The sequence below is a fragment of the Strix uralensis genome, chromosome 9 (genome assembly GCF_047716275.1).
Source record: "Strix uralensis isolate ZFMK-TIS-50842 chromosome 9, bStrUra1, whole genome shotgun sequence".
In the NCBI taxonomy this organism is placed as follows: Eukaryota; Metazoa; Chordata; class Aves; order Strigiformes; family Strigidae; genus Strix; species Strix uralensis.
Window position 1 is genome coordinate 19,045,545 of NC_133980.1, and position 26,529 is coordinate 19,072,073.

A 26,529-nucleotide genomic window follows, 5' to 3' on the forward strand; every position below is an offset into this window, starting at 1 on the left:
AACGGCCTCTACAGGGCACCGTTTAGATGTTTTTAAAGCTACTCTTCGGGTTTCATTTCCTCCTGCAAGACAACGTCAGGTTTTGTTCTCTTAAAAGTATCTTTATTTTTTCCTTTTGCCTTACAACTCTGTAAAATCTCCAGTAGCTCTAACCCGCGTTTGCACCACCAGAGTTCATACAGTACACCTTTAGCGTAAAGGTCATGGGATAAAATTCATGAAAATACAGGAAATGTGCAAGGCAGGCCCTTCCCTTCGTATCGTTCACTGAAAGACAAAGGCACACAATTTTAACATTCATGGTAAGAAAACATGCACAGCAAACGTCCTAAATAGCCAATGGAGTCACCTAACACGTGGTGAACGCTCAAGAACACCACATGCAACAGCCAAACGCAGAACAGCGCGAGGAAGCGAGCCCAGCCCCTGTGTAACAGTGCAAAAGCCGCATAACACCGGGTACAAGGCCCCGTTTAACTGGATAGCGAACAAACATACGAGAGCAGCGTTCCCTGAGCAACACTCGCAGATACATCACAACCTGCCGGCTTCTCTGCGTGCTGCTTCCCGAAAAATCCATCCTTACCAGGCACGGCTCCGGTGCTGACAGGACAGAGCACACAGCTGCCAGCCGCAGGGAGAGCCCAGAGCCTGCTCGGTCTCTGCCTGCAGCAGGCCTGGCCCAGCTCCGCAGCCTCTGCCGTGGCAGGATGAGCCAAGGACAGCGCTGAGAGGCCCCGCGTCCTTCTCATCTGCAGCTGTTAGGTGCCATCATCTCTTCACCCGCCTGTGCACTTCCAGAGCCTGGAAACGGTCCTGCACGGTGGTCCAGGTCTAGCTGTTCTAGGAGAGGTCCCCTCTGAAGATTGTTTTGGCATCCTTGCACGTTCTTTCCCACACTGCGCTATCAGTTTTTCCACACAGCCCCGGGGCAGGGGTTGTGGCTGCCACAGCACTGCACCGAGTGGAAGGGGCAGCTGCAGCCGCACAGGGGCGGGCAACCACTAATGCACAAGGAGGCTGAGGGTCCCCAGCAGCACCGTGCGCAGCTCAGCACTCCCCTGGACAGTAGCCACCAAAAACGTAGTAGTGGGATTGAACAGGGAAGGTTTAAATTGACGACAGCACGTGGGGACACGAGGCTACCTTCCCATACCTGTGTCCTCACCACGCCCCCCCGAGAACAATGCCACAACATGCAGGGGAGGGGAGCCTGCAGCAGGCTAGTGGATGTCCAGCTGCTGCTTTTGAGTTATTCAGTCCATCACTACTACTACTTCAAAGGGTGATAGTTAAATGTACACTCAAATACATTTTCTTAAAATAATATTAAACAATGGTTTGGGGTTTTTTTTGAGAGAGTTTTATTAAATATACATCAGTATCTTGTACTCCATAATCTTTTCATCACTCACAGACTGACTTGCTTAAAAATGTATTTTATAGAAAAACATCTGCAAAATTAAAGCTAAAAAAAATACATATTACACACCTCTGGACAATCTGCATGTTAGCAAACAACTCCTTTTATTATTTGACCTGAACATGTGCTTAAACAAGGAACATACTCATGAAACAGGACACACTCCTTGAATATGGCACTCCTCAAACTACTCAGACTAAAGGAAAACTAGTGCAATCATGTTTAATTGCATCTAACGACAGAACAATTAAAACTACTTTTTATTCCTTTGTTTTTATATTTTTTCCAAACTCATTCTATTTGCTCTCTTCCCACCACAACCAAACATCCAGTGGTTACTCCTGTAGATCACTGTCCTTACGCTGCATGAAGCAAACTTCATATCGGTTGATCCATATTTACACTGAAGCATGCAAAGGAGGATACTGCAAGTATTTGCAATGCAAATCTATTAAATACAATATAACTGAACAACGAGGTGTCCCTTTAACACTGCAACTCTATAGCCTTTATCTGTGGTGGAAGTTTCCAGTGTATGAATTATAAAACAGCATACAATTCAGAAACAGAAACAAAGAATTTTGCAAATTGTTTGTATTTTCAACTATTAAATCTTTCTGAGAGCTGTGTCTAGCGCCGAAACCAAAGCCAGCTATTGAGTAGCCAGAAAGCTACGGTAATTGAATACATGATCATTTCCCTTTTAGCACGCTCTTTGTTTTCTTCTTCCAGAAGTTGTAGACGGCGATTAAGTTTGATTATCTAAAAATAAATAAAGGTTTTAATACTTAATTGCCAGACTTTCCAGAAGATTCTCAGTCGCCATGTAAAATTAGTATCTTAGATGGATTTTAAACACTTGATAATTTGACTTTCTATCTTCAATCACTAGTGATCAGATCTTCCTGTCCCTGAACAGTAGGAACAGAAATGGAGTCGGACTCTCCATATTCCCAGAATAATACAGGATACGTGAGGGCAGTCCAGCAGGGGTACAGAGAGGATCCCTCACCATGTCTGTTATGGATACCTTTGCAGCCACACAGAAAAGCTGTTCCCCCATTTTACCATGACAGATTTTTCTTAATATTATCAACTACTATACTTTACATACCTGTCTTCTTAAGGAAGCAGCATCTACAACTGTCATGTCATCTGGTGTTCCCTCAAGCGTAGTATCCAAGTTGGAAAGACCATATCTATCAAATAAGGGAGATAGCATAGCTGTCTCATCCATGCAAAGATTAGCAAGTATCATACTTTATCAACATTCTAGTAGATGTATTTTTTGGTGGTAACAAAGAATTATAAAACTTTTTTTGCAGCTTTTACAGAGTTGTCTATTTCAATAGGATCCTAACTGAATAAAGCGCAAAACACACATGAAGTGGGTACGTGCTTGACTGAATCTGGGTTTATTGCTCTCCACATTTAAATATTTTTGAAGAATCTCCATGCAGACAGACTTCTTGCTGTCGCCTGGTCTCTTAAAAGACTGTTTCCAGTTATTTAACTGGTTAATGAAACATGAAAACTGCCTCAGCTAAAATGCCAAAGTCGCAAGAGACCTGGCAACTTATTAGAAATAACCAAGTGAAGACTTGGAAAGAATTGGGTGTCTTATGCTTGGTACTTACTTAAATATCCCAAGTGGGCACCTACTGAGATTAATGATCTCAGTCAAATTCATCTCAGTATTTCAGGCAGAGATCCTTGCAAATAAAAAGCCTAGTGTGTAGTCACCGCTTGCTGAACTTTGCATGCATTAGAAACTCTGTCCCCAGAGCACCTCTCAGTTTTCTTAATGTAGTGGATTTAGAGAAAAGCATTATTCTGACTCCAGGGCAAGTTAATTATATATGTGATATTTATTATCAGTTGGGAAGTGGCAGAAAGTCTGCACAAAGTATGTGTTTTGATCATCCAAATGCTACCTCTTAACCAGATTCATTTCCACCAACAGGTAAAAGTAGCTCCTATTGCTGCACCTACCACTGAGTTTCTCACTTCCTATCTTAAAACCTCAGTTTCCAGTATTAGTTCCCCTTGACTTGCTTTCTCATTAGGACATATGAACAACTGCTGCAAAGAGCTTGGGAAATTGAACAAAATAATATCAAGGCTACCAAATTCACAACAAAATACACCTAGAAGAATGTTTAGCATTTAATGACAGTTAATGGTCAACTTCAACTAATGTAAATATGAGCAGAGTTCCTGAAGCTTGCAGAATGCACTTAAGTGCAGATACTACTTTTGCACTGCGTATTCTTTCCTCACTTAAAGCAAATTTCTACAGAATACCCTCAGCTCCAGCAAGATTTTCCCCCACCCCAACAGACAACTTGTCAAAAATTTCCCTGTATCATTGTTCATTAATATATTGTTTCTAAATAAGAATCACTGTTTCTAGATGAGAGCTGCATTAGTCTGGACTTAGATGACAATGAGATCCTTGAGCAACACTGTATAAAAGATAGGAAGCTAATTACGTTTTGATCTGTGGTTTTTTTGGGTTGAAGGGTATACAGGGAGGGAGAAACCTTCTCCAGGCGAGATCAGGATAAAAACAGCATTTAGTAATGGAATAGTCAAGCAATTGTCTGTCAACAGAGTCATAGCTGTTTTAAAAACACAGTTTGGGACAAAAAAGAGTTTTGGCAACTCTTTTCTTAGAAAAGGATTTTGTCATTAAGGCTGTTACTAATTTTTTATTCTAAGGAGACTTCAAACATTCACTTAACTATAATTCATGCTATTACTACTTGCAGTTCTTTCAGTTTGGGCAATATTGAAAAGATTGAAACTTTTTTTTTTTTTTTATTTCCTCAGTGCTGTGAAGCTCACATTAGTAACTCAGCAAAGTTATTTTAAAATAAACCTAAGTTAATTAATAAAACCATTTGAACATTTCTACTGTTAAAACAAGTCAAGTTTTCCTTACTACTGCAGGCCCTCTGAAAGCCAAAGAGATTTCTGAGGTGGGTCTTTCGTAGCCATTTTTTAATTTGTAGTAGATCGTGAAAAAATTAGAAAATGACACCAGATCCAGAGCATAGTTGTCCCTCACCATCTCTTGGGAAAAGCAGAGAGGCTCATCATTTCAGTGAGATGGGCACACCTCCCTTCCAGGTCACATGAATTTAATATAAGGTCACAGAACATCACTGCTGCTCTACCAACTTCCAAACCACTCCAGGTATTAAATCGAGAGGGTTACCAGCAAGAAATCCCTTGAAATAATCTCTTGGACCATTACAAAAACTGAATTCCTGAGTTAGAGAAGACTCACCTGCTTGAATCCAGTGTCTACTTAAGCACAAATGTAATCTCCATTTTGGTGAAAACACAGAAGTGTAGTGGCAAATGGGAACAACAGTTGTGGTAGGGACTATTTTTTTTTTCTTCATCCTGACTGCGAAATTATGTGTCAATCTTACATCCAGTTCCACTGAAATAATGTCACTCTGCCAAGATAATGGCAGTGAAAAGGAATCTAGCCATAACTAACAACTAATCACAGGCATGCTACTGAACACCTGGAAAAAATGTGATGCAAAGCCAAATTTTCTAGCAATAAAAATATGAAGCTCCCAACTAAACAGAAAATACTGCTAATGTAATTTAAGAGCCTCCCCTCACACATTACTTTGAGTCAGAAGTCTGCAACACATCTATTAGACCAGTGAGGTCTTTGCAGGTGACTTGGATGGGCAAGGAATAAAGGCCTGAAATATCTCAAGAGTTGAGAGGGAGGATAGAAATGAGCATTGTGTTTTAAGATAAGGACACTAGAAATAGGGAAACAGAAGTCTTGAATTTTAGAAACTAAATTAATGGATCATGACTAACAAAAAAATACTCTTTACCTGGTGTTGTCATGATGAGGGTTAGAGGAAGTGGTAGCAGCTGACCCACCACGTAACACTGGCCTACAGCAGGTTTGTGTAGATAGAAAGCACAAGACAGAAACAGGAAATGACAGAGATAAGAGGTAAAACACACAGAACCCAGGAACATCAAAGTACTTCCACTTTATATTGTATAATGTTTCAATACCATATAATATCTATTTGTTTTATTGTTAATTGCTCTTTCATATTTCTCTTATTCAAATTTAATCAACACTGACTGTTTATGCAGCTAAGACATAAGCAAATTTTTGATGATACAGCTTCACTTATGGAAGACAAACTGTTGGAATATATTTGGGCAGACGTTATCAGCCTTATAAAATAAGCATGGGAAATTTCAGGATTAGAAAAAAAAAATTCCCCCCCAAACCAAACCCACCCAAAAAAAATGGAGAAAAAAAAAATATGCATCTACACATAAAAGCCTTTTTATTCATCCACTCCTCCCTCTAGGGAAAGGGGAGATTTGTCTTTTCTTTATTCATCTATGCTAGATGTAATTCAGAAAACCTGGGCTAGTTGCCTAAGGCCCACATCTAGTCCAGAGAGAGGTAGATCCCTCCAGGAAGAAGTGACTAAAAGCTTCAAGTAGATGGTATGAACATCCTTATAAGTGTTGCCCTTTCTATTTCTTTTCCTTTTCTTTCTAGCCAGAGAGGAAGAAAAGGTACAGCTTTTTAAGTTGCTGCAATTACATAATATACATGAACTTTGCCACAAGAAGTTACTGTGTCCCAGTTTACAGAAGACATGAATACCAGCAGTACCTTCTGACAAAGCTGGTACTATGTGTTTTCAGTACCACTGGCAATGAGGCATTAGTGTTCCACATCTATGATATGTAACAAACTGTTTAAGAGCCTGAAACCTTTTTTTGTTTTCTTCCATTTTTACCAATGCCAAGAGGAGGTACTTGTACCATGCATTTAACCCATGTATACTTCAGGCTATAAAACTAAACACAATCTAGGTATGAAGATCTTTACAGCTGGTACATGGAGGAGGTAGAGGCTTGGTGCTGTCGTCGTTGGGAGAACACTGTGGCCTGGCCTAAAAATGAGCAAGATCCATGCAAAAATATCACAACCACTAGTTTCATGTAAAAGGATCAGGACCTAGGAGCCTTAGCAAACTCTGCTACCCAACACAATACTTACTGGGACTAGGTCTTACTCTAATCAGCACCATAAGTGCATACCACAACGTTTTTCCATCTAGCACATAAAATAAGCCAGCATGATGTGTTATAAAACAGAAACCCCCATTCCCAATACATACAACAAAAGAATATTCTTACCTAAATGCATGAGATCTTGTAGAAAGTTATCAAAAAGGTATTCCTATTTTTTAATCAGAGAAATAATTCAGCTAGTCTAAAGTCTTGTCTGACAGATGCTAGAACTACATACTTTAAGAAAGCATAAGAAATTCAGCAAACAGCAGCTATGGAAAAGGTCGCAAAATTTCTGTGTGAATGTAAGTCACCTGTAATTAACTAGCAGATACCTGAATGCCAGCTTGTCAGTGTCCAGCAGGCATTTCCCATGCCATCTGACACAGGACAACAACATTTGGATTTTGTGTAATGAGAACGACAGGTCTCAAATGCTCTCTAAACTCTTAGCCTCTGGTATTTTGTGGCAAACAAAGTTGTAGAACTAATCAATACTAACTACTTCACGCTATCCTTCCCAAGGAAAACCATAGTTTGGAGGTAGCTGAGGGCTACAGCAAAGAACAAAACTCTGGGATCTGTGCAAATCAGGAACTTAATCTAAAGACAAGTCTTTAATCCCACTTCCCAACACAGCCAAGGCTGTTAAGAAGCTGCACATGACTTCTCCCTTTTTTTTGCAGTTCACACTTTATTTCTTTACAGGTGGACCCAAAAGGATCACCAGAATATTCCCCTGCCTCCTGCACACTTTTTACTTGTTTGTTTTTACATATCAACAACAAAAAAATAGTTATATAGATCACACTGGCCTCATAACTGAGATCACCTAACCCCAAAACCTGCAACAAGTGTTTTGGTAAATACAGAATGCACAACTATAATACAGTCAAGCTATTAAATACATGGCCTTCTTTAAAAAACTGAGTAAGAGTACACTAAAACTTTGAATTTTCTGGCTACTTCTGTCAATTCCATCCTAAACATTAACACATGACCAGAAGAAGCCATAGCTCTGAGGCCATGTATACTAAACACTATTTCACTGCAAATACAGTGGCAGCCTGGAACATGAAGGGAATGCACAGTAATGAAATTGAGTAACAGTGGGAAGACAGGCAATAAGGCAATGACCAAATGAATCTGGTGTGTCTTCCGCTGCTTAGAGCGCAGTGGAAATACCAGAGTAATAATGCAATCATAAACAACAAGGTGTGGACAATCTAGGTACCTGGGTCCCACTTCGATCATTCCTGTGCATGCACACAGGGGGCTGAGGCCAGCATGCTCTCTTTGTTCAGCAGAGGTAGCAGCTATGTTCACCTCTCACTGTACTTTAAAACACCGCTGGAAATCTCAGGAAGGCTGTAAGAATGGGCACTAGGACTTTATGGACATGTTCTGGACGTGAACTGGGCAAGAAGTTCAGCTTCTTAAACACAACCCTTGTGGTGCATTGAAGAATCAGTGACAATGAAACTGGTTTCCTCACTTGTCTGGGTGCTATAAGTGATTACTTCAATAAAGCAATAGGCTACTGCTTTCCCCAGGCTCCTTCACACTTGCAGACCCATTTCATTTTCTTCTGAATTATACTCTCCCAATCCAAAGCCATGTGTAGCCCTCTTCAATGGTCTTAACTCACATCCCATTTTATTTCTACCACGAAAAATACAATTAACTTGGTCAATAGAAAAATGGATCTCATAACACCTCAGGATATGATTATGTGGGTGAAATTCATCCTTTAAGAATGATAGTGGCTTTTTAGAAAGGGCTACACCGAAGAAAGGAAATAGTAATAAAATTCCATACTTTTTTCTCCTACATAAAAAGGTATTGACCCAAGAGATGAAGAACAGTTCAGATAAAGTACAGATTTCGACACAACTCTATTCAGCTATGAAATTGCCTTTTTTCCTGCATGTAAGACATCACTAAAATCTCATTAAATGCAGGGGGGGGGTTTGTTGTTTTTGTTGCCTAGAGCATAAAAGCTCAGTCTTTAAAAGATACTAGGTATAAGCCCTACAGCCATTTGACAGAAGTTGAAACAGAAAAAAGGTTAGAACTGGAAAACAAAACTGACCTATTGTCCTTGTCCAAGCTGAAGGAAATGCAAGAGTAAACAGACAGTGTAAACAGTGATCATTAAATTGTTGCCCACTTAAATAACCTATTATGTGAGCAGTGCTGGCTAAACTAGGCATAACTCATTATCTGCAGCAGTACAATCAGCACCTACCGTTAGCAGTTTTAGTAGATTGGAAAATACTTTGGGAAAAAAGCAAGCCATGAAGCAAGTTAAAAATATTTCCAGTGAGTAACACATAGTCAGATCTTGTTCATTTTAAAAGATCTATTCTAGTACAAAGCATAAAATGTTAAAATAGATAAGGTTTTGAGGTAGAAAGCACATTACACAGAGCAAAAGAACAGAGTGCAGGTTTGGAGCAATTTAAAATGAACAATATTTTGCAACCATGCAAGTGGATCATCCAAATTTCACATTCCTACGCCAGCTCTAAAGTAATGGTGGGTATCTAAACACCCAACCACAAAGAATACACTTTCACCTTATTGAAAAGTTCATTATTTTAGCACCTATTTGTTCATAGGTGACTAGAAACAGGTTTCCTGTTTCTTCTAGGAAGGTTAGTAAGAACACCTCAAAAATTAACCCAAACCAGGAATGCAGCTTTTGAAATATTCAGAACCACAGAAATTTTCTGATAATTGAAGTAAGTTGAAAGTGTATGTTTTCCAGAATCCAAGAAAACACAGGCAAGAAAATACCTAAGGGAAGCCAGGAATAAAACCTGTTAGGCTTCACTGCAGAGTGGGGAAAGGGCTAGAATTTCAGTCTATTGTAACAGGACTATTGGCACAGTATCTGTAGGTGCTATTATTCACAGACAGTAGCATTCCTCCTTATCTGGAAGTTTAATTTTTGTAAAACAAACCAAACTTGTAATTCCATCTAATTTTTAATATTGAGAAGGATAATACTGAAAAGGTACTGCTGTCCAACTGTTGACAGACATCAAAATTTTAACAGCTACAGCCTGAAATTTCATAGGATTAAGCATCCAACTCACAGAATTTCAAGGGGAACTATGCAGCTAATTTGTTTTGGTTTTTATTTTTCTTTTTTTTTTTTTAATGTATTTATTTTAATTTTATTTGTGTTTTTTTCTGGTTTTTTTTGTTTTGGTTTGGTTTTTTTTAAGATTAAGAACATAAAGGCCAGCAAGACTGGAATTCTCTACAATTCAGGAATATTAATACTGGCATTTATATACTGTCAGGCCAGCAAACATGGTGAGCTACAGGAGGTGCCAGTTTGAAAGGTGATTGCAAACACACAGACATTCACAATAAGATTGGCTTGATAGTCACATTTTATTACCAAAACAACTTGACAGCAAATGATTTAACTTCACACTACAAAATATTAAGGAATGCTGCTGGGATATCAGCAACCAGAGGCAGATGGCAAATTTCAAAAAACTTCCTGGCACAGGTCACACTGAAGGGCTACAGGAGGAATGAGCAGTTCCTCCCAACATTCTTGCCAATTCTCTCTAATTTGACTTCTTGGCAAGCCCTAGAGGTCTCAGCTAGCCCTACACTAGAGACTGTGTGCAATTTTTACCTGAACCTCTGTGCTAGCATACTATTGAAATAAAAATTGGTTTGGGTAAATTAACCTTGCCATTATTAGCCTTTATAAATGTTTAGAGTTAAACATGCCATTCCTGTAACACTTGGAAGTGTCAAATCAAATCAGTCCGAGGATACATCAAGTGGGCAAAACTTCACTGAAGGGAACTGAAATACTATACAATGATTGCCATGAGGCTTGTTTTGCATCGTTACCTCTCAAAGTATCAGCTTATACATAAAGCCAGAGACAGCATCAATCAAAGGAGCAACCAGCTTCTCAGTATTCATTGCCTTTCTTGCTCTCAGCATACAGCAAAGTGGTCAGCATCAGTCACGTACCAACCACAGGTAACTATTCCCAATATAAACTGAAACAGCATAAAGTCTTGACGTATTATCAAAAGCAGTGTCTACAATGCCTTGCATAATATTCTACCCTGCTTCTGCAAGTTTGTTTTAACGCTTTATGACAACATCAACCCAATCTTATTGATTTGCACCGTCGCTCACCAACAGAAAAGCAGAAGACAAGGCTAATAAATTTGCAGGCTCAGGGTCAAGTATTAATTGCAGAAAACACTGACAATCTGGGAACAGCAAAATCCCTTGCAGTCACAGACTAACACTTCCTATTTTGATTTTTATTTGGAAGGAAACCAAAACAACACTGTATTTGACTGAAACAGAAGCATTTTGAAATGTGAATTTTGGACAATTAAATTGCTTATGAATAGTGAAAGCAAAGGAAAGCAAAAGCAAATAATTTCATCTCATTATTTTGTAAACAGAAACCAAACTCCACTAAAAAGGAGAAAAGAAAAAACAAAGCAGCAAAAGCTGGCAGAATCAGTGACAACCAATCACCTGCGGTTTTCATCCAGCACATCCAAGACCTGCTGGTAAGCCCTACGAGTGGAAGACTGGATAAACGACAAAATGCCACGAGCAGAGTAAAGATTAGTTCCATCTTCAGGTAACATATTGGGAGGACAGACACGAGCCTGTTGCAGTGATGGTGTCACACTGTTTGTACAAGCATAGTAAATGAAGAGAGAAATACTATAGTCAGATTTTAAATTAAAAAAGCTTTTCAGATAGACCCCATTCCAAAATGCTTATTGTTTGCTTTTGGTTTACCCTTCTCCCACCACTATAAGGTAACACTCCCAAATTCTAGTACCGTAGGGATCATGAGCTACATTTATATATGTTCTTCAGAAGCAAACACAAGTAATAATCCAAGGACACAGTTTTGATCTGTTACACAAGTTAGTTTTAGAAAGCCCTTGTCCAGCTAAATCTGTACCTGCTGAAGTCAGTATTCAAGTCCTCGCTGACATCAATGATAAAAGTGTTTTTACAAGCATTGGCATTTTTAAAAAGTCCTACACATAATCTATTTGCAAAACACAAGCCTTTTTCAATAAGGAGAATCTCACATACAGCCTCATCAACAAAAATTTTTCAAGCTGTGGCTAAAGATCAAGATAGTATTTTGATTTGCATGTGGAAGTTTAAAGGCAACTGCAAGAAACTCCAAAAAGCAGCACAGAATGCATATCCCAGTGAGAACAAATTACATGATCTGACTTTTTGACTATGATGCAAAAATAATATTTAAAATACATAGGATTGAAATTCAAACATGACCATTTGGATTATACAAACCTCATCTCTATCAGATGGAAATTAGTTTGAATAAACTACCTTTGATTTGCTTGTGTTTCTTTACATTCAACTTGACTTTATCCACATTTTCCTTCACGCATCATGATGTTTTAATTTTTAAAGTTATTTTAAATCAGGAAACTTTAATTGAAGGTGAGATGCTTTTTTAATAGGAAGTAATTTGTGTTAACTTAATTGCAAATATTAACACAAATGCAAACCAAATGCAAGTCACTGTACCCTTTAAATCTTGCAGTATTTTTTATTCCAAGGTTAGCATCCACAATTCAACACATTTCCTTTGATCTTGCCACTTGTGCTTTGCTCCAACAGTTTTTGGATTTAGAATGCCAATCCTCCTGCTTTTGGCATTTTTAAGAAATTAAGCAAAGCATTAGTGACTGAGTGCTTGGAAGCTGGTTTGATATTCGGATCACCTCTAGATGGGTCATAATTCTATGGCTACTCTTATTTTGAACAGAGTTGCTCTGCAACTGTCTGGCACCAAGACTACAAAATTGAATAAGAAAGAGAATTCAATTGAAAAAGACAGATTCAAAGCATGTTACATAGATGTCACCTCACCCACAGAAGAATTCAGCCATCCTGTGCTTCACGAGATATGTAAAGACAGCAGTGGCTGGTGCTTGACTGATACTGGTCATTATTACCTAAATTGCAGGTATCTTTTCATGCTGCTGTAGAGTACATTTGGACAATTAAAAAGGAAAAGGAGACATCAATAAACATTTATGTCACTTCTTTACAGCTTTTATAGTGCTCCAAGACTTGTAAAATCATCTTTCTTTTATATTTATGATGACTTTACTTTGCTATCACTGGTAGTGGTCATACCCACACATTTTACTCTTGAATTGCATTGAAATGCCTATATTCACTAGAAAAATATCAAGAAGCAGGGGCAAGTATGGAAATATTGCCACTAAAGTGTATTTATGAGAATTTCTACTCCTTTGTGGATTTGCCAGCTTGAAGGAAATGGAGGAAGAGCTGAAGGCTTGAACTCATAGTATGTTTTAAATTAGAAGTGATTTTTCCTGTTCATCACTTCAGAGCTTTACAGAATAGGCTGAAAGACAGCTTAAAAAAAAGGTAACAAATAGTATATAGACATATTGCAAACTAGAAGATATTGTGGAATTCCTGTTGTCCAGAATGGTATTACTGTAAACACCACAGTAATGTTATTTGCATACAAACTCTTCTGTAGATACTGAAAAAAATCCCCAAAAACCTATTTCACTAAAACTGCACAAAATTCTCTAGAAGAAAGGTACATGTGCTGATTAAATGGAAAGTGTATATAATAAGGAAAAATCAAGGCAAACTCTAGATCTAGATAATTCCTAACCCCATGGTCTAGTCCCTAGACTACTTTATGCTCCTTGTTTTATAGATGGCTTGTAAGAAAAGGTAGTTTCAAGAGATTACTTCATTCATTTCATTATTTAATTCTTACTTAAGAGAATATTTAGTTTCTTAAATGATTTAATTAAAAGATTTAAATCTATTTGCTCCTGGATATGAGCTAAACTGTACAGCTACATGAAATTACTCAAATTTTCTCCATAAAGGCTATGGCTAATTTCAATATCCCTCTAAAGTGCATAGTTTGAGAGAGATCTCTCTCTTCCTTTCTGTCTGAAAGTGAGAATAATTCTATGAAGGGCTCAAATGTCAGGATTAAGGAATGGGTGAGGGTGGGGAACAAATAAAAAGCCAAATTTTTCTTCTATCTTCTTTTTTCAGGATTCAAAATTATTATCCTGTAAACATGTGGTAGTCCTTTGGACTATGCCAGAGACCATAGAGAAGAAATATTATAAAGCAAATATCTGATATACAAATCAGCCAAGATGACATAAGAAAAAAAAAATCCTCTAACATCTGGAAAACTCTCTAACATTTAGTATGATTATCATAAGACATTGTGGCTATCCCCTTTTTCTCCTCCATTTCTAGTTAAATGGTCTTAGTCCTAGGTGTAATTTTGTTCCAAATTCATGAAAAGAATTCTTATATACAGCTCCATCCACTTATTTTAGCACTCCCTGGTTACAAACACCAGTCAATTCCAGAGTTTGGAACCAAAACAAACAACATGGCATTACAGAAATTACTATGGAAGAGCACACTAAGATTCTACTATATGCAGAATTTTTAGTTTAGCAGTAATCTCCCCTAAACCTTCTCAAAGCACTTGTGATGTATACAGGGTTTATTTCAGATTTTTCTCTGACTTACAGTTCTGGAAGTACCAAATGAGAGGTAAACAGAGATTTAACTAATTAAGGTTACTTTAAATTCAACCACATAGACAGACTGTATTCTCATTAAAGATGTGCACACCATCACCTTTTCCCCCCACAACTTGCATGAAGAACAGAATTTCTCAAACTGTGAAATTGAACTCTAGAGATGTGTTTTTCTAAGGGAAAGGCTTGAGCAGAAAAAAATTAAATGCTGTCCCCTTTTCCATGCACTCTTGGTGATTTGTTGACTTCTGATGCAGAAGTGGAATCCTTGCATTCAACACTGGCTGACAATGGCCAAAAAGCTTTGTTTCTCCAGTTATTCAAAACCAGCCAAAGAATAAATAATCAAACAAACTAAAGCTATTTTGAAATTTAATTTTTCTTTACAAATCAGTTCTTAGTGGAAGCTGTCCCTTCCATTTGCTGCCACGTATTTTTCCCCATGTTCTTTACAGAGGGAAACGAATGGTCAAGTTTGAGAAACCCTGAAGCAAAATTAGAAACCACACATTCAGTGTAGCAAAAAGGCTGTTTCAAATCTTATATTCTCAGCTACAGACACTTAGTCATAAAATTAGTATTGCAGAGAGCTACATAATTAAAACACACTTGATTTTCATATACCAGGTAACATTTAGGCTTACGTGCAATCCTTAGTCGAAAGAGGTGACTGGAACCTTGGCATTTTATTTCTTGGGACAGTATCTGATCTGTGCCACCTTGAATAATAATTGTAATCTCTTAAGTAAGCATCCTTATAAATAGAGGGATTGTAATTTAGAGAGCTATCATTATTGCTACACAGATAGACAGTTATCGTACAAGCAGGTGCCTACTTGTTAGTCTGTTTTGTTAAAAGCATTTGAGAATTACTGTCTTTAGTGAAGCTCAACTCCTGAAAAATTCTCAGAGCTGTCTCTGCATGCAACTGGATGACAAGAAGAGAAAGACAACAGAAAAGAAACAACTATTTGTACCATGTAGAGAACACTGTGATAGGGAGCCCAGCCAATTCTTTCACTTCAATCTGACAATCTATTCCAGAATGTTTAATTTTATCACTTTGTAGGTCAAGCACTGGAATTTTGCACAGTACATCTGAATATTTTGTCCAAGGACGACAACAGTGTCCTAGATTAAAACTTGAGTATTTTAATACTATTTAGAAAACAAAGGTTTTAAAAGGCAGTGTTCCATGTGCCTTTTCTATGGAGTCCTTATCATGGCATCTGAGTAGACTATTGTGTCTATCAGGAAGTGTAGTCGAGGAGGTAAGAGAAACAGGCATTCAAAAAAACTCCAAAACAACAGTATTTTTTGGATAGGAATGAAATATTTTAAGTAAAATGTGGGCTCTCTTTCCTATTTGAAGATGTGAACCAGACTCGCACAAGCACAGGAATAAAGAACTGATCTTTGTCAAGTTACAGTACTATAGTATTTGTTACTGAAGAAGTAAACTACTTAGATGTGATACGAACTTAACAGTCAAACCAGTTTTGATGAAGCAGCAATGTATCATTACAGTAATTAAAACACAGATTATTTTTTTCAGCCAACGACACTGGAAATAAGAACTTTAGGAGCAGCTGGTTTCTTGTGGTTTTGTACCACTGGAAAAAATATTATTTCTAGATGGTAAAGAAATGTCAATGTCATAAATCAGGGAACAGGTGTACAATTACATTTTCTGTAGTGCAAATAATACATTTGTAGTAGAATTTATCTAGTTAAATGGTCTAATTTATCAACATGAAAACTAAACTTAGAAGATGTGCATCACATTTACTACAAACCTCTAAGAGAAATAGTAGTCCATGAGCTACGTGATACCCAGTACCATCTGAGGTAGCATAATTTACATCAAGCAGGTCTGTTTGCTTGTATTGCCTATTTTGAGCCATACAATAACACTTCCACATGGGTAGCTTCTCTATGTAGCTACCAGAGTGAGAACAGAATGCCATGTTATCAATTTTGTTTGTAGAACCACTGCTTCTGGTTTTCTTTCTATGAAACTCACATATTTTTTTTTCAGCTTACAGTACACATTCTGTGAGCCTAAATTGTGAGGAAACAAGAGCCAAGAGATACCTTTTTCACTAACTACAAAAAGCTTGGCTTTCCTGCATTTGTGTGAGCCATATAAGTTTCACTGTGAACATAGCATTTTCGTAATCTGAATTCACAGAACATTCTCCTGAGAGTTAGGCAGATACACAGTCACATTCTCCACTTGGAGACTGACAAAACCTGGATGAGGGAGAAATGCCAGACTCAGCATCACAGAGTACCACAGCATGTTCAAAGTGATTTCTTTTTTTGGATCATACTGAACCAGAAGAAGCAACGACAGAAAAAAGCAATTTCTAGGAACCTCAGTGATTTCAAAGCAGATGATCTACACATTAGGCACAGCGTATCTTCTGTCATAAGAAAACAAGTACCTAGGAGGACAAGAGACAAATGTTCTACTAAAATACATTATCTGCAGGTCAGCAAGTGTGCAGTGCTGCAAAAGAAAGATAGCTTCTTCCACATGGGCAGCAGAGAACGCAGATAGAGCAAGGTATTAGCTAGCTGTTGGTTTTTGTACAAACAAAAGAGAAGAGACCCTGGATCAATCTAAAGTTTAGATAATTTTCCTAAAAGATGCTCATAGCGGAAACTGCTTGGGATTGAGGTTTGATTTATTTGACAGACACTATGCAGCCACTAGCATGGGCATCAAGAGAGCAAAACTAATCTCCAGATGTGTTATAATTTCCTGGCTTTTGTAAATGATCAACTGAGTCACGTAAGCTACCAGTACACTGATCGCATCCTTTTTAAACTCACAGGATTCCAGGTGTGTATTGTATTGCTAAGCCTCCAAAGGACTGCTAGTAGATTAATAAACGGTGACAGCAAATAATATTCAGATCATTTAAAATGAGTAATTCTATATATAGCTACTGAGCAACAGCAAAACAGCGTACTGTTGAGTTTTACAGATTTAGGATTTTCAGATTCAAGAAGTTCAAACGTAGGTGAGAAATCTGACAGCAACTGGGTACATCCAGTCAGAGCTGCTCTTGCCAGTCTCTCAGAGGGCTGGCTGGGCAGACACAGGTCAACGACTGTCAGAAGACTGAACTGACCTGGGGAGCAAGGATAAAGTGATTTCAAGAAATTTCAAAAATTCATATACCGTCTGTTTTTCCTCTAAGTGCAATACACCAAAGACTGGCAAAGCAGAGCTGGTAACATCAAAGGGGAACTTTTTCACAAGCAGTCTCCATCACATGAAGACCATCTATTCCAGCAAGCATCACGTGCAAACAATCAGACAGGCAAGCGAAGGCCATTCCTGCAGTGAAATTCTAGTATGTCCAGTCCAACAGGACATAACTGGGTGACCGACACCACAGGGAACTTGGGTACTTAGTAGGCTGATAAGCTTGTATGAACCATGAGTCTGATTAAGTAAGAACAGGAAGATATGGAACCATATTTCCATGAAGATCTGGAGGAAGAGAAGAATTGTAACATGTCTGGAGCATGCATCAGAGTACTTTTCACTAGTTTTAGATGAACTAACAGGTAGACAGATACGTAGCACATATAGTACCTCCTATAGAAGGTACTATAGAAAACAGACATTTCTAGGACATAATTCACTTGATCTATTTTAGACTTGATCACTTGATCTTATTTATAGGTAGACCCTAAGTAGGTCATGCACTTATTTTCCTCTAGTTACTGAAAATTAAGTTTATGGTGATTTAACAACAGTGTTATATAGTCTACATTGGGACAGATAAATTCCATCTTCTAGGTCTTAAATCTAAGATCCTTTCAACGTGGGAAAATATTCTTTATTGTAGCTGTATTAGGAATCTTTTATATATGAGTTTTAAGTGTTACATTGCAAAAAAAGTTATTGCCAGGTAGAAAGATGCTGCCACCAGAATAAACTATGATTAATCAAAGACTATCATATCTAATAAAAATATACAGACCTGTATGTATTCAGAAAGCAGCATAAGAAGTGCTACCTCAGATGGTAACAATAGATGAAGTCTTAAATTCTAAACGCTAATTGCCATTTTGGTCTCAAAAGATATATACTCACAGATTTCAATATATTAAGTACATTGACACCAAAGAAAAATGACTTACTCTAATATGTATGAGGAATTACACTTATTCCTTCTTCTATGAATGCAAACCATTATAATACCAACAGTGAAAGAACCAGGAACATTCTGATGCACAAAGAATTTGATCTCCTGAAAATTCAGGGGGGGGGGAAAAATATGCCAGCTCAGACACTGAAAAATCTCCTGAAGTAACAATTCACGGTAACTGGTGAAACCAATTGTGAGTCCACAAATGCTCCTACCCATCCACTGCAAGAAAATACTTCACAAATGAGTCACCTCACTAAACAAAAAGCATAGAAATTTAAATATTTTAAGGTCAGCGTTTTTCTTAAATTATGTACTTGCCACAACATACAAAATATTAGTTGGAAAAAACAAGTAACAAGAAGATAAGGAACAAAGGAAATGTGTAACAAAGCTGTAGTTGCATCCCTGCACCCTGTTGCTCTACTCACATGGAATCATTTCGGGCCAGCTGGCCATTCTGTCGAGTGGCGTTTTCACTCATGGAACGTTCTCTCTTCAGTCTTCCCACTGAGCGGACCTGTGTAAAAGGGGAGAAAGAGGGAGATAAAAGACAGGGAATTCCAGGTGACACTTGATAATCTGCATTGGAGATTTGTAATTAGATCTGCCCTCAGATACAAAGGCACATTTTCATGGGTTTCACAGTGATTAGGAGGAAAACAACTGATGACAGAATCTGATGCTGGTACTTGTAAAACCAAGGTCCAAACTTACTGCAATCCTGTTGTTATCTATCCCTGTGATCTGATGCCAAAAGTATGAACAAACAGAACTTTGGATATGTAAGAAAGCAATATTATGTTTAATATTACTTCTTATTAGCAGAGATAAATATATTTCTACCGTATTTTATGAATCTATATATGCAGCTTCCTAAATATTTTTCAGTTTAAGATGCCAGTTAAAATCATCCACATGGATGCCAATGTTATACCATTCTTTGAAGTCAGTTTTCAGATTTTGTTAAAACTCACTAATTCTACGTGGTGTTATATCATCTGGCCACGAATTACAAAGGTTAACTATACACGTTCAAAGAATCTTAGTTTGTTTTCTGATAACCTGCAAATTAGAAAAATAATTATGCAGCTTTCTTTTCCATCAAAAAGATTTTTCTTAGAAGTATTTTGAGTAGTTCTAATTACGATTTTATTTTTGTAAGTACCATGTAAGCTTACTGAGCATGGCAACCCCTAGACATCTGCTAGTTAAACATGGAACTTCAAAGTCATAATTAGAACTACTACTAGATATAATAAAAAAAATATATATTTGCTAATATATGCTAATAAAAATATTTTTTTTATTTTCCCAACTTATGTTAGCACCAAGTAGATCTGCACCACAGTAGAGAAATCACTGGTCATTTCACTTTTGTTTTTTTAGTAGAATGCTACTCAGCTAAGGAAAAAGCAAAATAAGTACTAGCCTCTTCACTTTGAGGTGTCTGCTGTGGAGGTTTTTCTAGGTCCAAAAAATCTAGCGGTCGATCACTAAGAGAAATAACACGGGGAGGAGTTTTCAATGCCAGTGGTTTGAATGGAGTAGACTGAAGAAGGTCAAGGTCTGGTGGTCTGGAAAATGGAATGTCTTCACTATTACCTGCAAGAATATCAGTTGTCAATAAAAAGCAAGCTGTTCTGAGGGCTAATGCTAAAGTTCAAAAAGACATCATAGCAGTTACTTCCCCTGACTATGCCAAATAATTAAGTATACCTTTCTTTAACAGGGCTCGTATGTTAAAAACTATGGTTAAAACTCTCAAAGACCACGTTAATTGACACTTTTTGAGCAGTTTCTCCAAGAACAATGATCCTGAGTAATCCTGAGCCACATCAACTGTTATTCCAAGTGAGGGCACTTTTAATCTCAAGACATAGTCCTATTAAAGGTGTATTTGTTCAGAAATATGGTGACTGGGGATGTGAACATGTCACTCTTTCAAAGCATAAAATATATGCATGTCAAATTTTGCAAATTGTAAGGCCTTCAGCAGTTCCAGGTCTCTCACAGTAAAGCCCATGACCATAAATACTAAAGTATTGATAGAGTCCACCCAACAATAGACAGATCCTTAACGTAATTTGCATTCTGATTATAAACAAACACATTTTGCATGGCTAATATATAGTACATCCCCAAAACTTGTTATAGTTACTTTAGCTTATAGTTAATTAAGAAAAATCACATGTAAATCATTAAATTCTTTTTCTCCAGAAATGGTTTAGTAAGATGAGAAGTCAGCAGTTAAACTTTCTGTTCATAATTCGTTATCTGCCTCCACTACAAGCTATATCAAAACTATTCTTGTAGCATTTTCAGAGTTTAAGAAACTTCTTAAGCTGATGAGCAATAATGGTTTGAAATCCAGAAGCATTTTACAGGTTTCTCTTTTAAAAATACATTAATATATATTTTTGTCCATTCAGAAATTTGGGGAACTAATTTAAATTTTTGCCTATTTTCCTTTTATTGAGATGCAGACATACCTGCCACTACAATCCGCTCTGGAACCTGCATAGTTACACTGGCATTTGGAAATCCTTCTTGGATGCCCTTCTCAAGGTCAGCATTTTGAGGAGCTACTTTGAGTTTTTCTGGGACCCTCATGCGCTGACTGATTCCTTCGGTGTATTCCATTTCATACTGAAGGCGATTAATTTCTGCCATCTCGGCAGCTGGAGATGGGAATGCAGCCCCACTCATTCTGGCAAAAGAAAACCCAAAGCTATAATAGCAATATAGGAAACCAGCAGAATGTATATAAAGGAAATGATTTGTTCTGGTTACTACAGAAGTGGTAGATGATCATAACTGAACAGACTTATTTAGAGAAACAAATTATATGATAAAATTCATAGGAGGTATAGTCCCAAGGAGCTGACAGAAGAACAAAGTGATGCTGTAGGCAACACTCAAAGCTGCACTGAGGGTCCTCAAATTGAGCTGTGAGAAAAAAAGGTAGAAATTCTGCATGTAATGTAGAAATTCTGCACTGGTTGGCAGAAAAAGAAACACAAACCAACAAGAATTGGTACGATTGGTAAGAAATCTGAAATATTAATCTGTATTTACATCGATCCAGTGTACTGGCATTTGAGAAAAGGGATGAAGTCTTACAAAACTGCATGTTGAAGTAGGGGAATGAAAGAAAAGGCTCGGCTCAGGCAGCAGCCTTCTGCTTGCTGTCAGTCACCCAGATCTCACTCCATCTTACAAAGATGAAGTTCCATATCAACAGCCTCTCAAATCGGCTGGAAAACCTAGCATATTCATAACCCATTCCCAACCACAAGCAATTCTGTAAACTTCTCACTTCCTAATTTTTCTGTAAATTAAAATGTTACTTTTGCAGAGCAGATACAAGATGGGCAGAGAGAAAACAAGACTTTATTTAAACTTAAAAGGGTTTGCCAATACTTTATATACACACTTTCCTAGAAAAGGAGGGGGATTTCATATGAAGCAGCGGGGAGATTTCCTAGAAACCAGGCTCTGAGAAACTTACTAATACGGTAATTGCTGGGAGCCATATTGAAGAGAAAGACCAAGATAACTGGGTTTTTTGAGGTTATGTTTAAGGTTGAGAGAAAAAGAAATCCTAGAGCTGCACTTGGAGGTGGGCTGGAAAGGGGCTGCTGATGGAAACTGTGGGCTGGAAAGGGAACTCGGATAGCTGGGAGAAGTTGTTCACCTGGGCAGTGGCTAGTGGACCTTGTCACTGGCTCGGAGCGAGATTATGGTTATGGGCTTAGTTAAGAGAGAGATATCCTGGAGCTGCAGCTGGAGCGGGGCTGAAAAGAGGCTCCCAGAGGGAACTGAGCTGCAAGAAATACTCAGTTGTGAGAAACTTTTCATCCAGGCAGTGGCTGTGGGGGCCTTGTCAACAGCTCAGACTGAGATAATAGTTATTTTTAAGGTTAGGATTGAGAGAAATATTTATTTCTATACATATATGTACACACACAATATGCAAACAGTTTTACTGGCAAATCTACCTATGGGAAGCATAGCTTAGTCTAGCAAGAAAACTTTTAATGGTATTGCTTGAAGTAGTTCTCTAAATGGAGTAATCTATCCTGGCAAAAAGGCAGGTTTTGCCACTATAATTGCAACTACATTCTTTTACTGTTTTTGGCAGCCAGGCTGTATCTGTTGCTACGCCCGTGCTTTCATAAGCTGAACATGCAGAACTTTGCAAACAAAACGCCTCAGTTCAGACCATCTATGTGGCAGGTGAGATGGACCAGAAGCCATTCCTCCCCCCATCACACAGAAGCAATACCTTTCATATTTATCAATAAAACCTCAAACTAATAGTAACCTTTAGACAACAGAAAGAGCACACAGAAGGATCTGGATTGTTTAACACTGTATTAAATGCACACATTTAGTATATTCATGATGTGATCCACTTGGCAATCTATCCTGGGATCCTCAGCATCATTTTCAGGACTTCCTATCACCACAGATCAAATGAAGGAATCTCATTCATCTCAAAGTCTCACTGCAGCACAGTAGAAGAACTGGGAGTCAGGAAAATGGCAAGAAGGTCACCGTTCTTTGCAAACTTAAAAAGAAAATAGTTATAAAGGAAATACCTGAAGTGATGCAGATTTAATCCATCTGTATTAATTCTTATTGTCTGTATGTATCAAGAGAAAGGAACTGGAACAACCCATTTAATCAGAAATAAACACTTTGCAGGAGTTCAAGAGGTGCTTAAGGCAGCTCTGTCACTTCAAAATTCTTCAGATTTCACTCTGGGGTTTTTCTGTCCCTCTTGCAAGACATTGGCTAGATCAGCCAGTGACATGAACAAAATACACAGTCTTCTGACATTTCCACATTCCAAAAGATGCTTTTCATTTCAATACGTGGTCTATCATCAGTAAAGCATTTCCAGATTGATGGGACTAAAAATCATAATGTCAATAAAGAGACTGAATTTTAAGAACAACCTAAAGTACCCAGAATATCTACTGGTAGCATCTTAAAGAACAGTTATTACTCAGAAGACTTGACAAAAGGTGTTTCACTGCTCGTTGACTGTCTCATTTTGAAATACCTGTACAGCTCTAATTTTTGCAATCAAGTATAGCTACACTGCAGCAGTGTTTACACCACAGCTTCCCTAAAGTTAGGTATTGCTTTTATACATAAGTCTGCATGACAACTACTTTCCAGCTGTAAGGTAAAACACACACGAAAAAGGACAGCATTAGAACAGTCACTTTATAAACTATTTATAAACTAAATAGCACTGTGTGGGTTTGGCTGTACTTGCCAAGGATCTATAGATACAATTCCTCAGTGTCTTCCTACTCTTGCCTACTTCTCATCTACTTTGTATCATTGAGAATTGTATTTGCTGTCAAAGTGATTTCAATTTTTACCCCTTCTTACAAGAGAACAGCAAAAGCAACAGAAAACTTAAAATATGTAAGTGGAGCTCATTAACAGAACCCCCAACTATTTAAAGATAACAGAAGCCAAAGTTATGTTTTCTGTAATGTTCTTATTACACAAAGCATTTTACAGAAAACATTAATAATAAATCAGGGAGAAGGAGGATTTTAAAATTGATATTTACAGAACTAAGCAGTTCTACAGAGGCATAATAGAAAAGAAGTCTGAGAATGATAAGACAATAAAAATGCAGTCAAGAATACAGGATAAATAAAGGACAGAGAGCACCTGAAACATAAACGAGTATCAGTGGCATTTAACAAAAGAGATAAAGGAAGAAGAAAATCCACAGGAGAATAAGGGAAGAGAGAGCAAGAGAAGTCATATAAGGTGAATTACATGTGTTCAAAAAGACACAGGGGTACTTCCTTCTCCCTCTCCTAAACAAGAAAGTTAACAGAAGAAATGGGGATGAAGCAATGCATACAAATCTGCAGGATGATTTTCAGTCAGCATTCTGGCAATAATCAGTCACTGGCCACATCCGTGCTGCAACCGGGAATGTTACGCACAGTGTGGATGCCCAAGTTAATATGGGATAGATGGAGATGAGTACTGGTAGCAGCATGGCTGTGGCAGCACTGAGGTCAGAGCAGGTTTTACAACCTCTACCGAACTAATTGTAACTTCTCCAGCTACATTACTGTTTGCTCCTGATGTGGCAACTTTACAGGCAGTCTGTTCAAGTGCACATAAGCTCAAAGTGCTCCCTTGGCAAGTGTCTAGATAGTCTTTGCAAGTAAAATGGGAAGAGGAGGACATAAAGCAAAGTTAAGGACATGTAGTATAGGACCCAAAGGACCTAAAACGATCAGAACATATATCACAGAGGCATTTAGGATTAGAGGCTATGAAATAACAATGCAGTAACAGAACAATTTGAGGGAAAGGAGAGCTAGGTGTAGGCTAAATTCTGAAAGCTGCTCTGCATAGTACAGTTACATGTGTTGAACTTCTAAAATAAATGACCCCCTCTCTTTAGCACAGGGATGACACAAACGAAAAAATATCTGTTATACATGAAGAAGGTTGTGGGATCAGAAAACGCTAAAGGCTGCATTCTTTCAGGTTTGTTCTCCTCCAGCTGGAGGTTGAAACGGAAAACACCTCTTTTTTTTTTAGCAGAAGAAATACTGGAAACGTTAGGAGGAAAAAAATTGTCACAGTCTGACAACCACTTCTCAGAAACAACCCGATATTCATTGCGTTGTGCCAGCACTAAGAGCATTCGGCAGCAGACCCAGACAGCTAACGAAGGCCGAAGGGAAGAGGCGAAGGGGCGCCCGAGGGAGCACAAGGAGCTCCGGTCGCGCCGAGGGTCGAGCTGCCGACACGCGGCCAGGGCCGCGGCCAACCGCCGGCGGTGGGAGGCGGCTGCAGGTGCCGCCGGTCCCGCTGCTGAAACGCTTCCAGTAACGCGCGGGGAGCGCCGGGAGCACCGGGCGCGCGAGGCCGGGCAGCGGCACCCGGCACCGACGGGACGGGCACCGACAGGGCGACGGGCAGAAGCGCCCGGGGAGCCGAAGGGGTGCCCCGAGGCGGGGGTGGATAGCAGCGGCGGCGGGCCAGGAGCGGGGCAGGAGAGGGCCCGGTGCCACGGGGGCGGCAGCGGGGGGGCCCAGCCTGAGAGAGGGGGGGGCTCAGGCTGAGGGGGCGGACGGCTGTCAGCGCGGGGGAGGGGCAGCAGCCGGGGGCGCCTCGCGGCCAGGCCAAGCCCCCCGGGGACAGCCTCGAAACGCCGCCGCCAGGCCCCGGCAGCCCGTACTCACCCAGAGCGGCGGGAAGGCGGCCGGTGAGCCCTGCCCTGCCCCGGCCGGGCCGCTCCTGCCGCACTCCGGACCCTGGCTCTGCCTGCCTTGGGCGGACGGGGCGGGGGGGGGGGCGTTAATCGGCGAGACGCGCCCTCACCCCACTCCTCCGGTAAGACGCAAAAAACGGGCTGCGTGTCCCCATCGGGCTCCCGTAAGGGCTGCCGGGCCGGGGACTACGCGTCATGTGACCGACAGAGGGCGGAAGCGGCTCTCTGTAGCGCCTCACGTGCGAGGGAGCCGGGGGGCATCCATTTTTAGTGAGGGAAGGCGGGCGCCGCGCAGGCGCGCTGGGAGTGACCACAGGCTGCCGCGCAAGGTCACCCGGCGGCGGAGCGGGGTGGTGGCTGCCGGCGGTGGGCCCTGGGCAAGCGGCGCCGCTGTCACGGCGAGCCGCGGGCCGGAGGGAGTGGGCGGTCGCCAGCCCTGCTCGCTGGAGCGGCCGTGAGCGCCCAGGTCTCTGCCCGGAGACACTGCGTCACTCAGCCCTGAAGCTTGGGGCGGTGCCGCCCGGGAGCCGTTAGAGCTGCGGCGCCTCAGCTGAGCCTCGCACGAACCCGGTGCCCAAGGGGAAGAAGCTGCGGGCAGCGCGCACGGCGGGTGCCGGCAGGGCCGGGGCCCTCTGCCCCCATCGCTGCCCCCAGCTCGCCCCTGCTGGAACCGCTCCTCGCCTCGCGTCCATCTCTTCAGCGTTGACTGTCAAAAAGCAGAGCACCGTGTGGAGTGCTCACACTCCCTTAACATACTGTAGTACAGAAACATGAAGATCTAATGGTGCTTTAAGTGGGTGGAAAATTTGGCTTGGTGTGTGACAAACCTGGCATACTGCCCTGGTGCAAGGGCAAAGGGCCAGCCACCCTAGGGCACGCTTTCTGGAAGATAGGTAGCTGCCTGGCTACCTCCCCAAAGCAACCGCATACTTCAAAAAACCCAGCCACTACTTCAGATTTGCGTCTTCC

The 26,529-nt window shown here is 39.8% G+C and overlaps 1 protein-coding gene across 12 annotated transcripts; it reads right to left on the reverse strand.

Moving 5' to 3' along the window:
* Window positions 1-1,340: 1,340 nt before the first annotated feature.
* On the reverse strand, window positions 1,341-25,776 carry MFF (mitochondrial fission factor). Of its 12 annotated transcripts, none has more exons than XM_074877656.1 (10): window positions 25,532-25,776; window positions 20,783-21,000; window positions 19,723-19,895; window positions 18,722-18,810; window positions 14,766-14,840; window positions 11,042-11,200; window positions 8,601-8,618; window positions 5,293-5,355; window positions 2,538-2,622; window positions 1,341-2,185 (listed from the first exon to the last, which is right to left on the reverse strand). In XM_074877656.1, the coding sequence occupies exons 2-10, from the start codon at window positions 20,997-20,999 to the stop codon at window positions 2,054-2,056; spliced, it is 1,011 nt and encodes a 336-aa protein (XP_074733757.1). In that variant the 5' UTR covers window position 21,000; window positions 25,532-25,776; the 3' UTR covers window positions 1,341-2,053. The 12 variants fall into 12 exon arrangements, with proteins under 12 accessions (XP_074733757.1, XP_074733758.1, XP_074733759.1 ...); XM_074877657.1 differs by having other exon boundaries at window positions 25,671-25,775; XM_074877658.1 differs by lacking the exon at window positions 25,532-25,776 and adding an exon at window positions 21,641-21,660.
* Window positions 25,777-26,529: the final 753 nt, after the last annotated feature.

Bases quoted from the DNA above. Each gene is read 5' to 3' on its own strand.
- MFF (XM_074877656.1), bottom strand. From the start codon at position 20,999: ATGAGTGGGGCTGCATTCCCATCTCCAGCTGCCGAGATGGCAGAAATT. The intron at 19,896-20,782 runs GTATGTCTGCAT...ATATTCTTGCAG, and splicing joins AGAGCGGATTGTAGTGGCAG to GTAATAGTGAAGACATTCCA. The intron at 2,623-5,292 runs GTAAAGAGTATT...CTTATTTGATAG, and splicing joins CCTCATCATGACAACACCAG to ATATGGTCTTTCCAACTTGG.